This window comes from Strongylocentrotus purpuratus, unplaced genomic scaffold, assembly GCF_000002235.5.
Source record: "Strongylocentrotus purpuratus isolate Spur 01 unplaced genomic scaffold, Spur_5.0 spur5_scaffold_17, whole genome shotgun sequence".
Taxonomy (NCBI): Eukaryota; Metazoa; Echinodermata; class Echinoidea; order Camarodonta; family Strongylocentrotidae; genus Strongylocentrotus; species Strongylocentrotus purpuratus.
This window is the reverse complement of record NW_022145602.1, coordinates 6,023,957-6,040,682: the sequence shown is the minus strand read 5'-3', so window position 1 is coordinate 6,040,682 and position 16,726 is coordinate 6,023,957. Positions and strand designations below refer to the sequence as shown.

General features: G+C 37.5%; 1 protein-coding gene across 1 annotated transcript in view; it reads left to right on the top strand.

Annotated features, from left to right (window-relative positions):
- LOC588000 (monocarboxylate transporter 9) overlaps positions 1-16,726 on the top strand; it is a 32,140-nt gene that overhangs the window by 14,187 nt on the left and 1,227 nt on the right. Inside the window, exons 2-5 of the mRNA XM_030988557.1 lie at positions 12,668-12,964; positions 13,495-14,135; positions 14,981-15,206; positions 16,010-16,153. Coding sequence (XP_030844417.1) covers positions 12,668-12,964; positions 13,495-14,135; positions 14,981-15,206; positions 16,010-16,153 — 1,308 coding nt within the window. The remainder of the gene's footprint in view (positions 1-12,667; positions 12,965-13,494; positions 14,136-14,980; positions 15,207-16,009; positions 16,154-16,726) is intronic.

Below are 16,726 nucleotides of genomic sequence, written 5' to 3'. Positions count from 1 at the left end.
CTAAACAAGTCATACTTTCTGTCTTCTCTCTTTCAATACCTCGGCTATCACTGGACTTTCATCGGTTCACACTCTTTATTTTAAAGACACTCACTGACACATCATAACAATTTAGACACATGTTTGTGCTGTATATAATTATAATTATGATGAAAAAATATTTTGAAACAATCGATGATAATACTAGTACTTATAGTAACACTAATAATAATAATAATAATAATAATTTGACGATGATAATCAGATCACACGATGAGATTTTAAAAAACCAATTACAATGCATATATACACGACTGTAGGAAATAGTGACTGGTATTTACAGGCCCCTGGGAACGATTTTTTCACCGGGGGTGCTCAGGGTCCTGGGAACGATTTTTTCACCGAAGCCGCTGAGATATATATATATTGCGAAATTTTCGCAACGACTCAGCCAGCCGTTGAATAAGCGGGGGGGGGGGGGGGGGGGGGGGGGTAGGAGGTCATTTTTTTTCTCGCACAATATCTCCATAATTTGAAAATTTGTTTGATCGGTATTGGGGTGGGGTAAGGTCTGTCATTTTTGGTCACCAATTACCACAATTTCTTTATTTTTATATAAAAAAAAATTAAACTAGACTTTAATTCGTCAGTTAGACGAATTAGGTGATACGTATGATAATGGTCTACATAACGAATAATGCATTACACGATATATTATTTTGTAAAATGCTTCTCCCATTCATATGCTTCTCCCATTATGATCTTTTCATATGTCAAGATTAAATTGTGTCTCCTTGATCATCATGGATCTAGGGAAGATAGATTAAAACAATATATGACCTTTGACCCTGTGCAGTAACCAGTTACACATTTGACTCTAATTTACATCATGAAGAACACCTTTTGACGATTTTTATCTTATTCAAAGAAATGAAAATGTAATTGATAAATGATTATCATCATTATGATAATGATGATCATGATGATCATGATCATGATCATGAGCGCGATCATGACATCTTATTGAAAAAATGAGGGTTGATTTAGATAGCATATAGTCTCAGCTACAACATACTCAAAAATCAACAAAATCCAAGCAGAAATAACGGCGATATTGCTCGCAAAAGACAGGAATGTAGACTCCAGATTGTAGAAAAAGTCATCTCCCATAGGGATTACACGCAAAAAGTAATGGATTAAGTGAAAATAGGGTAATAATAAAGTAAAAAGGGTTATTTATGACATTATTTGCGAATCTACGTGTTTAAATAATCAAAGGAGACGGTACAGTGAAAGTCAAAAGGAAAAAAAAGTGAAGCAAAAAATTGTTGGAGGCACCCGGACTCGAACCAGGGATCTCGAGGTTGGAAGTCAAGTGCGTTACCGATACACCAAAACATCTCCCATAGCGATTACACGTAAACGGGAAATGGAATTCTCACATCCTACTTTGCAAGTGAAATATGAGCATGATCCCGGTATCTAATCGAAAAATAAAATGCAAAATTGTGATAGCTTATGTTCTCAGCTACAACATATTCGAAGCTCAGCGAAAACTAAGCTAAAACAACGGAGATTTCGCTCGCGAAAGACAGGAGTGTAGAATCCAGTTTTGAGAAAAAGTCATGTCCCATAGAGAATACACGCAAAATGTGAAAAATAGACATGCCTCCTTTAATCGCAAAAATACGCCATGATGCCTTTGTCAAAATGGAAAATCGTGATAACTATGTTTGTAGAAAATTGTCACAGCTAGAACATAGCCAAATTTGGAAGAAAATCAATAAATATAACGAGAAATACACTAAATTTTCCATGAATATGCTGACGTCATAATATGCAAATTGAAATTTTGAGTTTGGAGGCCATTATGACTACGTCATGAGTTAATTGAGGGTCAAATGAGACATAAAATCATATCTTAGACTCATAATCTATCTAAATATGAAAAAATATTGGGAGTTCCTGTCTATTCTGAAGAGTTACAAAGAATTTTGTATAGGCATGTTTTTGCTCATGTATTGTGGATAAAGATAACGCAGGTCCGCGCGCGCTGTCAACTTTGACGGACGCTCATTGCGTTATTAAAAGGTTAACAAGTTATCAAAATGCTTGGAAAAATGTGCCAAATATGATGATAGACAAAATTCGGCGATTTTATGTTGCAAAATGCTAGTACGCGCAAAAAACGCGCGCGCATGCGCGTGAGCATAATTTTTTGTCAAATGCTCCATATGGCCTAAAACGTATGCTAAAAAATGTTGGGATGATTTAGAGCATTTTAATTTTTTGCGCCCGCGTAAACGCGCGAACGAACGCGCACGCGCGCATTTGCGCACGTTTATTGACCTGAAATTGACCGGACGGATATTGATCTTAATCGTGATAATTATGAATGAGAAATACTTTTCCGTTATGAAGATATGATCATAAGTTGATTTTCACAAAATGGCGCCTGGATGACGTCACAATAACTTTGACTCTCTAAAAAGTCACGCAGTTCTAAGTTAGGCTAAGATCTATCATCATGGCAAGTTTCATGATAATGGCTTTAGCCATTCTTGAGATATCCTGCGAACAAAATTGAGGAAGAATAATAATAATTTCTTCTATACAGACACAAAATAAATACTAGACTTTAATTCGTCACTTAGACGAATTAGGTGATACGTATGATAATGGTCTACATAACGAATAATGCATTACACGATATATTATTTTGTAAACTGCTTCTCCCATTCATATGCTTCTCCCATTATGATCTATTCATATGTCAAGATTAAATTGTGTCTCCTTGATCATCATGGATCTAGGGAAGATAGATTGGAAACAATATATGACCTTTGGCCCTGTGCAGTAACCAGTTACACATTTGACTCTAATTTACATCATGAAGAACACCTTTTGACGATGTTTATCTTATTCAAAGAAATGAAAATGTAATTGATAAATGATTATCATCATTATGATAATGATGATCATGATGATCATGATCATGATCATGAGCGGGATCATGACATCTTATTGAAAAAATGAGGGTTGATTTAGATAGCATATAGTCTCAGCTACAACATACTCAAAAATCAACAAAATCCAAGCCGAAATAACGGCGATATTGCTCGCAAAAGACAGGAATGTAGACTCCAGATTTTAGAAAAAGTCATCTCCCATAGGGATTACACGCTAAAAGTAATGGATTAAGTGAAAATAGGGTAATAATAAAGTAAAAAGGGTTGTTTATGACATTATTTGCGATTCTACGTGTTTAATTAATCAAAGGAGATGGTACAGTGAAAGGTCAAAAGGAAAAAAAAGTGGAGAAAAAATTGTTGCAGACACCCGGACTCGAACCAGGGATCTCGAGGTTGGAAGTCAAGTGCGTTACTGATATACCAAAACATCTCCCATAGCGATTACACGTAAACGGGAAATGGAATTCTGAAGTCCTACTTTGCAAGTGAAATATGAGCATGATTCCGGCATATGATCGAAAAATGAAGTGCACACTGGAGATAGCTTATTGTCTCAGCTACAACATACTCAACGCTCAGCGAAAACAAAGCTAAAACAACGGAGATATTCCTCGCGAAAGAAGGAAATGTAGAATCCAGTTTTTAGAAATAGTCATGTCACATAGACAATACACGCAAAATGTGAAAAATTGACATGCCTCCTTTAATCGCAAAAATACGACATGATACCTTTGTCAAACTGGAAAATTATGGTCACTGCATGTGTAGAAAATTATCTCAGCTAGAACATATCAAAATTTGGAAGAAAAACAATTATTATTTACAGAGATACAATCAATTGTCCAAAAATATGCAAACGTCATAATATCAAAATTGAAATTTTCAGTTTGGAGGCCATTATGATGACGTCATGAGTTAATTGAGGGTCAAATGAGACATTAAATCATATCTCCGACTCATAATCTATCCAAATATGAAAAAATATTAGGATTTCCTATCTATTCTAAAGAGTTATATTGAATATTATATCGGCATGTTTTTGCCCATGTATTGTGGATAAAGATAACGCAAATCCGCGCGTGCTGTCAACTTTGACGGACGCTCATTGCGTTAATAAATGGTGAACAAATCATCAAAATGCTTGGAAAAATGTACCAAATATGATGACAGAGAATATTCGGCGATTCTATGTTGCAAAATGCCAGTACGCGCAGAAACGCGCACGCATGCGCGTGTGCGCGATTTTTTTGCGAAATGCTTTAAATGGCCTGAAACGTATGTAAAAAAATTTTAAGACGATTTAGAGCATTTTAAATTTTTGCGCGCGCATTAACGCGCGCACGAACGCGTACGCGCGCGTTTACGCACGTTTATTGACTTAAAATTGACCGGACGGACATTGATCTTAATCTTGATAAATATGAATGAAAAATTACTATCCGTTATGAAGATATGATCATTAGTTGATTTTCAGAAAATGGCGCCTGGATGACGTCACGATGACTTTGAGTCTTTGAAAAGTCACGCAGTTCTAAGTTAGGCTAAGATCTATCATCATGGCAAGTTTCATGATAATGGCTTTAGCCAGTCTTGAGATATCCTGCGAACAAAATTGAGGAAGAATAATAATAATTTCTTCTATACAGACACAAAATAAATACTAGACTTTAATTCGTCACTTTGACGAATTAGGTGATACGTATGATAATGGTTTACATAACGAATAATGCATTACACGATATATTATTTTGCTTCTCCCATTCATATGCTTCTCCCATTATGATCTATTCATATGTCAAGATTAAATTGTGTCTCCTTGATCATCATGGATCTAGGGAAGATAGATTGAACCAATATATGACCTTTGACCCTGTGCAGTAACCAGTTACACATTTGACTCTAATTTACATCATGAAGAACACCTTTTGACGATTTTATCTTATTCAAAGAAATGAAAATGTAATTGATAAATGATTAGCATCATTATGATAATGATGATCGTGATGATCATGATCATGAGCGCGATCATGACATCTTATTGAAAAAATGAGGGTTGATTTAGATAGCATATAATCTCAGCTACAACATACTCAAAAATCAACAAAATCCAAGCCGAAATAACGGCGATATTGCTCGCAAAAGACAGGAATGTAGACTCCAGATTTGAGAAAAAGTCATTTCCCATAGAGATTACACGCAAAAAGTAATGGATTAAGTGAAAATAGGGTAATAATAAAGTAAAAAGGGTTATTTATGACATTATTTGCGAATCTACGTGTTTAAATAATCAAAGGAGATGGTACAGTGAAGGTCAAAAGGAAAAAAAAGTGAAAAAAAAAGTGTTGGAGACACCCGGACTCGAACCAGGGATCTCGAGGTTGGAAGTCAAGTGCGTTAACGATTTACCAAAACATCTCCCATAGCGATTACACGTAAACAGGAAATGGAATTCAGAAATCCTACTTTGCAAGTGAAATATGAGCATGATCCCGGCATCTAATCGAAAAATAAAGGGCACATTTGTGATAGCTCATTGTCTCAGCTACAACATATCCGAAGCTCAGCGAAAACATAGCTAAAACAACGGAGATTTTGCTCGCGAAAGACAGGAGTGTAGAATCCAGTTTTGAGAAAAAGTCATGTCCCATAGAGAATACACGCAAAATGCGAAAAATTGACATGCCTCCTTTAATCGCAAAAATACACCATGATACTTTTGTCAAAAATAAAAATTGTGAACATTACATTTGTAGAAAATTGTCTCAGCTAGAACATATCAAAATTAAAAAGAAAATTGATCCATATTTACAGAGATACAATCAATTTTCCAAAAATATGCTGACGTCATAATATGCAAATTAAAATTTTGAGTTTGGAGGCCATTATGATGACGTCATGAGTTAATTGAGGATCAAATGAGATATGAAATCATATCTCCGACTCATAATCTATCTAAATATGACAAAATATTAGGAGTTTCTATCTATTCTAAAGAGTTACAATGAATTTTATATAGGCATGTTTTTGCCCATGTATTGTGGATAAAGATAACGCAAATCCGCGCGTGCTGTCAACTTTGACGGACGCTCATTGCGTTAATAAAAGGTGAACAAATTATCAAAATGCTTGGAAAGATGTACCAAATATGATGACAGAAAAAAATCGGCGATTCTATGTTGCAAAATGCCAGTACGCGCGAAAATGCGCGCGCATGCGCGTGTGCGTAATTTTTTTATCAAATGCTCCATATGGCCTGAAACGTATGCAAAAAAAATTTGGGATGATTTAGAGCATTTTTAATTTTTGCGCGCGCGTAAACGCGCGGACGAGCGTGCACGCGCGCATTTACGCACGTTTATTGACCTCAACTTGACCGGACGGATATTGATCTTAATCATGATAAATATGAATGAAAAATTATTATTCGTTATAAAGATATGATCATTAGTTGATTTTCACAAAATGGCGCCTGGATGACGTCACGACGACTTTGAGTCTTTGAAAAGTCACGCAGTTCTAAGTTAGACTAAGATCTATCATCATTGAAAGATTCATAACAATGGCTTTATTCAGTCTTGAGATATCCTGCGAACAAATTCGAGGAAGAATAATAATAAATAAACTAGACTTTAATTCGTCACTTTGACGAATTAGGTGATACGTGCTATTTTGTTATCATGAAAGTGTGCCGATGATGATCTAATGATAATGATCATAAATACGATAAAGACCATGAGTAAGAGTGGTATAGCGCCCCCTTCAGGTATTCGATAGAGATTTGTAGAATCAGGATTTCAGAAAAAGTCGCCTAACACGCAAACTAAGAAAATTCTGACATGTCGCCTTTAATTGAAATTTTCACTAAGATGATGTCAACGAAATGATAAATGATGTACGTCAATATTGTAGATAATTTATTAGCTACACCGTATCAAAATTTGGGAGAACATAGAGTACTCATAAGCTAGATAGTGCCCAAAGATCAATGTCATGAAGATTCATGATGTGAACGAAATTCACCTTCCTTAGGCATAACACGCAAATTAAGAAAATTCTGAAATGTTCACTTTAATTGAATTTTGCACTATGATGACGTCAATGAAATAAAAAGTAGTGTATTTATCTTGAAGGCAATTGCCTCAACTACAAGATACTGAAATTTGGAAGAAAATCAGTCAATATTATGAGAAATACACTAAATTTTCCATAAATATAATGACGTCATAATATGCAATTTAGTATTTTGACTTTCAAGGCCATTATGATGACGTCAAGATGTATTTCATGGCCTAATAAGATATGAAATCATATCTCCGACTCATACTGTATCTAAATATGAAACAAAAATGGCAGTCCTTATTCATCCCGATGTACTTTTTATAGGCATGTTTTTGCCCATATATGCTATGTAATACATTGCCTCGCGCGCACGGATATTTTTCTTGAACGGACGCTCATTCCGTTATTAATAGTGATAAAGAGATGAACATGGTATCAAATTGTTCAGAAAAATATGAGAAATATCCTGTCAAAACAAATATACAAGGAATTATTTTTCGTTCGGCCGTGACAAACGAAAACGCGCAAAAATGCGTGTTTTGCACGATTTTTTATGAAATGCTTATAATGGCCTAAAACGTATGCAAAAAAAATTTGGAATGATTTTGAGCAATTTAAAAATTTAAGCGCGCGTAAACGCGCACATCTAGGCGTGCGCGCATTTTTGCGCGCATTCATTGACCTGAAATTGACCGGACGGATATTGATCTTAATCATGATAAATATGAATGAGAAATTCCTTTTCGTTATGACGATATGATCATAAGTTGATTTTCACAAAATGGCGCCTGGATGACGTCACGATAACCTGGAGTCTTTGAAAAATCACGCAGTTCTAAGTTAGACTAAGATTTATCATCATGGCAAGTTTCATGTTTATGGCTTAATTCATTCTTGAGATATCCTGCGAACAAATTCATGGCAGAATAATAAAAATAATAAAGAAAATCTTGACGAAATCAAAAGGTGATACGTCTACGTACGTATCACCTAATAAATAAATAATAATAAAAATCTTGACGAAATCAAAAGGTGATACGTCTACGTACGTATCACCTAAAAAAAGCTTCGAGGGGTAATTGTATATGATTTTGTGAAAGAAACGTTATAATTTCGTATATATATACAGTTAATATATCATACCGAAAAAATTTGCAGGGGGTGCTATGCCCCCCCTGGAAAAATTCCGGGGGTGCTGCACCCCCAGCACCCCCGCTTCCCAGGGCCATGGGTATTTACACGGTTTTGCGGATTTCAAAACCCAGGGCACGTCGTATTTACAAAGTTCTTTGATGAAAGCGTTCAACAGTTCTTGTTAATAATAATAATAATAATATCGAATATTTAGGAGCGCTAAAAACAATAAGTACCATAGCGCTTACAAATACAAATATATGTAAAGAGGACAAGAAAGTACAGTACAGGAAGTATATCACATAGATCATTGGGGGAAAAGGTGAGTTTTGAGGGATCTTTTGAAGGTGGCAAGACAGGTAATTTTCCTTATGGAAAGAGGGATGCTGTTCCATGTCTTTGATGCAGCTACTGCAAAGCGTTTTTCAGCTACTGAGAGTCTAGATTTGGAATGTTAAGTTTACATGTGTCGGTTGCTGAACGAAGATTACGAGTTGGTGTATATATTTGGAGGGTGTCATTAAGATATTCAGGTGCCAGATGATTGAGTATTTTAAAAGCATACAAACAGAATTTAAACAGAACACGTTGGTGAAGAGGTAACCAGTGGAGCTCCTTAAGTAAAGGTGAAGTATGAGTTCTTGACCCAAGGCCAAAAATTAATCTAGCGGCACGATTCTGGACAGTTTCAAGTTTCCTTCTATCTTTAGCAGATAAAACAGTATAAAGACTATTGCAGTAATCCAATCTAGAAATAATAAGAGCTCGGACAGCATGGTGACATGTCTTTAAATCAATAAATCTGCGAATCCTCCATAAATTGCGGAGATGAAAATTACTATTACGGACTACTTGGTTTACATGAGAGGTCAATTTGAACATATTATCGATGCATACACCAAGATCTGTAATTTTAGGAGAGAGAGGAATGAATTGATTATTTACTTTAAGCTGTACATCTGATATATATTGAAGATGGTGAGCGGAAGAACAGAAGGCCATGAATTCAGTTTTGTTATTATTAAGTTGGAGATAGTTCGACGACATCCAAGTGCTGATCTCTGCAATGCACATTGAGATTTGGTGGAGTGTTTCGTTAATGTTTGAGAGCGTGGGTCAAAAGAAGTAAATAACTGAATATCATCAGCGTAGCAAATATACTGTAAACCATATTTATTAATAATATCAGATATTGGGGTAATATATACTAAAAAGGATCGGTCCGAGAACTGACCCTTGAGGAACTCCAAAATCAGATACCCATGGGTCAGATAATTCCCCAGCTATATTTACCCTGGATGACCATCCAGTTAGGTATGACTTTACTCTCTTCGGCGATGGCGTCATGGATGTTAAGGAAATAACATACAGCAACGGCGGCCCGTTCCCTTATTTTGGTGTACGATTTATCCTCGATGCAATTCGAAAGAAGAATTTGTGCAAACGCCTTGAAATCGTCATCAGGGTAAAGTTCAATCTTATCCAGTCGTTGAAAATCTTCCCTCATCATAATGCGTTGACACAGGACCCTCAGTTTTGAAAGATCGATTTCCGAGCAGGGCGTTGCGCTCGTACCTTGAATGATCGTGGACAACAGTTGCCTCCCTGCTCCCTCTATACGTAAGTTGACTCCGGTAGCCCCGTCTCCTCCCCCATGGCACGGTACACCGTACGCACAGCCGAGTCCACTCCCTCGATGTGAAGAGCTATTCTTTCCCTCCTTTCTTTCAACTCCTTCTCGGTGTCGCCCTTCAGAAGAAATTTGAGGTACTCTGTGAAAAGGACGGGGTCCATCAGCTCCGGTTTTAACCACATCACTCTCGCCACATGGGGGTAAAACTTTGCCACCTTCTGAGGGTCCAGGTATTGTAGTGCATGGTGGACTTTCATCTGAGGGTTGTCCTTCACCATGTCTTCTATCCAACTGCTGGGATGTTTGGCTATGTCTTTGAAAACCTCGATAATCGTGAGATATTCGATCACCATGAGCAAGTCCGCCTTTTCCACCTGTTTCTGGAATTCGTGGCACCATTCGCTATCGGCTAGCTTTTGTCCAGGTGTAATACACTTGTTGTAATTCGTCTACCCTCGTTGTAATTTTCTCTTCGTAGTTGTGGATGCCTTATCTGGTTTGATGAAAAGGGCATTTCTCCTCCCCATTTTATACCTTTTCCCTCGATTTTCCCCCCTTTTGTTTTATTCCTTTTCCTGCCCCGTCACGTCCCTCCAAGTCCAGGCCTGCCGACCCTCCCCATTTCGCAATCCTGTCGCAATACTATGACGTCATGGTTGGTTATAGAGCATGACGTCATGTTCATGCCGTCGTTGGTGTGACGTCATCCATATCTTTAATCTTAATTTATTCATAATTTATGCATATTTATGGATCCATATTCATATCTATACTTCATACACGTTATGGATTTACATTTTTCATATTTCATATCATAATTCATAATTCATAAAACAAACAATACAGTTATGACTCCATAGACATCCTTAGACTACTGAGAGGGGGACGAAAATACAGAGAGGGAGAGAGAGATAGAGAGAAAGGGAGACTGAGAGAGAAAGGGAGCCACAGAGAGCAGATAAGGTAAAAGTGACAAATACGAGTGAATTAGAAAGTAATAAACAATTGCAGAGAAAAGAGGGTGAAAGTTTATAAAGTATGTAACAAACTGAAATGTCAGGAGACTCAAATAATGCCACATATTTAATGTCTAGATGGGAAGTATGAAGCAATTTCCCCCATATTTCTTTAAACTTTACTTAACATTATAATGGTGTAGACTCTCTTAGTCAGTCCCTTTCCAAGGAAACAATAAAAGGAGCACACATCATTATAATGTCGTCATCGTAAATAATAAAGTCGACAAAGTGATTTCAAAGGATTCATTAAAAACAACACAATGTCAATGTCAATGTCAAAAGAAAAGAGTCTGCTTCCGACAGAATCTCTGTATTCCATTTTCGATCTTAACGATATTAGCTATCGGACAAAAGATCGTAATTGCACGACATGTAATCGGATTTGGAAACGACCTGGCTTCCCGTTACTGTTTTAGTGTTTTGAGCGATACGTCATTTAATACACATATCTAAGATAACACGAAAAGTATATCTAAATCTATGTGTCAATTGTCAATAATATATTGCAGTATTCTGTTTGTAAATTGACTCCTTAATAATAAGAATAATAATAGGCATTTCTATAGCGCCGTCTATCTAGATAATTCTATTCCGAGGCACATTTATTATTACCCCGGCTTTAGCCTAGCTGCCGTTTATACAGCGCTTCAGCCTGTATTGATAAATAAATATATAAATAAATGAACTGTGGCAGAAATTGCCAACATTTGTGTTTGTTTCGATATTAAACTTGTGATTCAGAGACCTGGAAATTACCAAATATTTGAGCATAATGACGTAATATGTCATTAAAAAGAAAAATTGAACCACCCTTAATTTGCATCATCGTGACGAAATTAAAATTACCGTTTTCTGTACAAATCGGCCAACAGCTTTTCCAAGCAAAAATTCCCTCTATGTCTGTTCATATCCTATGCACCACTCATTTAGAACGATGTAACATTTTATCCATCAGTATTGCCAATTCAAAGAAGAACAGAATGATAAATTTTCCCTTCAAGCGGAAGTCAAACTTGACATTCAGTTGCTTTTATTAGAAACGGAAATGAGAGAAACAGATCAGTGAAAGTTAGAGCAAAAACCGATTGGAAATAAGAATGTTATGAATTGTTGAAGGTGCGATAAATCAAACACAAATTGGCAACTCTGTGACGTATCTTGTGAGGTCCCCATTAGTCCTGTACTGAAAAGCTTCAAAAATGTATATTTCCCCTAAAGAAAATTTTGAATCATATGTTTACCCTTAATATAATCATTGCAAAAATGCTTGATAAAACCCTTGTTTGAAACATAATCCCGTCATCTATAACTAAGAAAATGAAAGTTTATGACATTTTATGTACAGAGTTAATTGGGGAAGGGAGAAGAGCTCGCAAGATACGTCGAGTTGCCAATGTCACTGATGACATCTACAAAAATTCATAAACTTTTCTATTTTTAATCAGATATCGCCCAAACTTTCACTTATTTGTTACTCTTGTTCTTATGCTTTTATTAAAACCAACTCTATATGAGGGTGGACTTCCCCTATATAATTATGATCGTGTTTTGAATGAGTTTTTGAAAAAGACAAAAACTGTGAGTAATTGCTTATAGATTTGGGGATGACATGCTTTCGAGTAATAGCAATTTCAATTGCTTTTGTCAACCCTAACCAGCAAATTGTATCCTTCTCCCCCTCTCCTTTCCACTTTTATATAATGAAATGTCTATGTATTATCTGATTTGTATACGCATTGTATGTTTTCCGATTGGTCAAATAAATATTAATAATAATCTCATTATTATTGTTCTTGTTGTTGATTTGGTTACTGTTACCTTATTAATAATAATTATTATTTATTAACAATTTGTGTTCTTGTTGTACGCAGGTTGGATCGGTTCCACCGCATTAGGGTTGAGTATGCTTATTGCTCCCGTGGTCAACGTCCTCACCGAGCGCTTCGGATACCGACCCGTTTCCGTCGTCGGCATCGTGACGTCAGCCGGTGCTCTCATTGTGACGTCATTTCTACCAAACGTACTTGCAGCTTTCTTGTCGTACGGCGTTATGGTTGGCATCGGGGCCGGCCTGGTGACTGTTAGTTCTATCGGTGTAGTCATGTTGTACTTTCCAGAGCAGAATAGCGTAAGAGCAATGGCCATGATCATGATAGGGCCCGGTTTAGGTTAGTATAGGTTATCATTTTAATTCAACAACCATAATAAATACACTGGCAATTTGACAAAAGCCATTGTAATATTGAAATCCAAAGTAAACTCTGAATTCGATTTGTCCTCCCTGCTAACCTGAAAAAGTGTCTAGAGGTGAATGAGGGAGCCCCAAAAAGTGAGAAAAAGAAGAATAAGTAGGGGGGGGGGGCGAACAAGAGCAAAAAGAAGAACAACAAGAAGAAGGAGGAGAAGAAAGTTAGGTAAGAGGGAAAAGTAGACAAATAAGAAGTTTTGTTTTTCCACAGGGGGCGGACTCTATCGAGTAAAAGTCGGTTACGGAATTGCGATATGAGCTGCCCCCTCAACGAACAAGATACTCACAAACCGGCTCTCAGACAATAACTCGACTAGCCCTATCCCTCAAACTAAAATATCTAATGGCCCTTTGAAAATCTTCCCAACTCCTCGTGGCCAGTGTGTCTCTGTATGTCCCTGTACGCATCACCATGTTGTTCTATATTGGTATTCATTCATTTTCTTCTAGGTGTGGTAACCTTCGCACCCCTGATGTCTCTCATCATCACAAGACATGGATGGAGGGTTCTTCTTCGGATCATGGGTTCTCTTCTCTTTTTAGTTGGTATTCCGTGTGTATTAACCTATGCAGAACCACCAAACTCATCTCACCAACCCGATGATGACAAGAACAAATATCAAGACCTCCAACCAGTCACAGATGCCCTTGAGGACGCGAATAACTGTACCTGTAAAGAGGCGCAGGTGTACCACAGTGACAAAGCTGCGGTCTGGATCCCTAACGTTGGATCCTTAAAAAAACTCGAGAACAACGATCTGGTTGAAGAAAAGAAGACCTATCATCAAGCAAAAACGTCGTCAGATCACCGCAGAGGGAGCTGTGCTAAATGCACCACATTAAACGATGAACAGGGGTACCCACGCTCTTTTGATAGAGAGATTCCTTGCGAGGGTGATCCTTGCCTCAATGGAGAGTCGCGTTGTGGCGTTGTGAAGCGCTGTGAAACATTGACGCCACAGAAGGGGAAACGTTCAGATCATGGCATGGCGTGGAAGACACTTGTCGCTCTAACATTTCCAGAACTCTGGCTGCTATCGATATCGACAGTCCTTAATGGAATAGGAGATAGTTTTTACTTTGTTAATCTGGTGAGTTTTTAACTAGTCATTTATTTTGAGAGATTACGAAGAGGATGGGGATTAAAAAGGAATGGCAGTGAATACAAAACTTAAAAAGAAAATTCGGTTCTGGTTCAGGTATAACTTTGGAGCTTTCTCATTCTTCTTACGTCATATTAGAAATCTGACATAATAGGAATGTCCTCCCAAGTGATTCCGCTTCGATCGCTCTATATTCGAAATATGACGACAAATAGCTGGAAGGTTTGAACAAAACCTGTGGCCTAATGCGACATGTGTGTATTCGAATTGGAAAGAAAGGAGAAGATATACAATGACTATACTCCCACAGCTTCTAAGAGGCGTCTGAAAACTCATCTTTTCTAATTAATAATAATAATAATAATAATAATATTGGATTCTTATATAGCGCACGTATCGACCTTGCAAGGTCCTCAAGGCGCTCCAACATTACCCGGCTATGCTAGGCTGTCGATTTCGACGCTCACAAAAAATATTTCTCTCTGTTTGTTTTCAATGTATTAAGCCTCTTATGATAATGTTCTTTCTTTTTATTTTGTTTGTTATGAAAAGAAAGGAGAGTTTTCCGTGATTTAGTCGCAACCCATTTTTCAAATTGTCAATTGTCAATTTGACATTCGCATAGATTTAATGATCTCATATTCTAACTCTCTTTTTACTATCTGGTCCGATTTATGTCTAACTTTCGCCGTTCTGTTTCTCTTATCTTCTCTGCTTTCATAGAAACGAACTTTGTTTAATAATAAGACTGTATTGCCATGTTATCAATCAGAAATAAGATCACTAACTTCCATGGACACGAAACCTTCTTCATCTTTCTCTGTCGATCAAAGATTAACTACATGTTATCCGTGGGCTTCCAAAAAGAGTTCGGAGTCAAAGTCGTGACGGTCTTAGGGTTCGCCAACCTGGTAGGGCGAATCACGATGTCCTTAGGGGGTGACTACGTCCCGTTTCCCCGAGTCTTTCTCCTGGCCATCTCCAGCTTGGTCGGTATAGGGGTCATGCTCCTGATCCTGCTCACCAGGAATCGCATCATCATGTATATCATCGCTGTCGGTTAGTATTAAATTGTTTCAAATCATCAACAAATATCTTGCTCTCTCTAAGACCTCTTTAAGACCTCTTCGATCATCATCAACCTTGCAGTTAACCCTTGGACCTCGTACCGTTACAAAATATGGCGATCGAGCTTTCTCAGTAAATGCCCCTATCCTTTGGAATAAATTACCAGCGCACTTACATAATAATCATTCTCTTGACCAATTCAAGTACTTGCTAAAAACGCACCTTTTTAATTCGAGAATGATATTCTGCAGTTGTGAGTCGGTCAAAGGAGGTGCACACCGTCTTATATTTCCTCTATGAAGAGATATTACAAGTTCAAATAATACACTCTCAATAAACCACAAGAACGACTCATGGGTAGACTAGTCGACGGACCCGTAGTGCAGTAGCATGGGGCACGCGCGGAACCTAATTTCGGCTTGAGCTCCGTGCGTGCTCCATTAAAGTTATCATTTCTGTCTTTATACTACTTAACCATTAACCCATAGAATGCGTTAATATATGTTAGCCTTTAAAAAAATAAATCTTACTGTACACAATGATTCATTAAGTGATTGGAACTCGTCAAGCTGAATTAAACTGTTTTAAACACGATATATTTCTATACCTTTAAACCAATATCATTCATGGTAACGAATGTTTTGAAAAATATGACCTACATCAAATTGTACCGTGACAACCATACCTAAACATCTATATAATACCCCAAATATCTACGTTTTGTTTATGTATGTTTGTTGGTTTTAAAAAAAATTGTTGCCGATTTGATGTAATTTTATGCATATCTTTTATAGTGATTGGTAGTGTTATGATGAGCATCACAAATATCATCACCTTCATGATTCCTTCGGAGTTCTTTGGACCTGAGAGGGCGCTAGAGACTTCATCCGTTATTATCTTCATGTACGGTCTTGGTTTTACCCTCGGCTCTCTTATAGGTAAGTAGGCCTAGCACTAGGGACTTTTAGATGCTGCACGACGAGAACGCGGACTGCACTATTAAGGCATTGTGACGTAACTGCCAGTGCCTTAAAAGGACGTCACATTGCCTTAAAAGGGCATTCCACGTTCTCGTCGTGCAAAATCTAAAAGTCCCTATTGGTGGAGTCAGGGGAAAAGGGGGAGGGGGCAAACTGCGCGGCTCCCTACTTGGTCAAAAATAAAATTGAGGCTACAAATTGTTATGGGGGGGGGGGGGTCTCTTTCTTGTCTGGGGCACGTTGAGAGGGCTGACGAGATACCCGAGGGAAAATAATTCCATGAAAAAACGGGATCCCCGCTTGCCCTCATATCTGCAACCTTACAAAAGAGCAGAAGATGTGCTGAGGAGAGAGAGAGGGGCCCGATCATACTTCTTCAGATACATTTAATTAGAAAATGTTTAGGCCTAAGCTGTCTCCTGTTGCGAATGCTTTTTATTTTTATTATTTCACAGGGGGAGGGCAAAATGCGCGGCTCCCTACTTGCACGAAATGAAGTTAAGGCTACAAATTGTTATGTAAGGAAGGAGG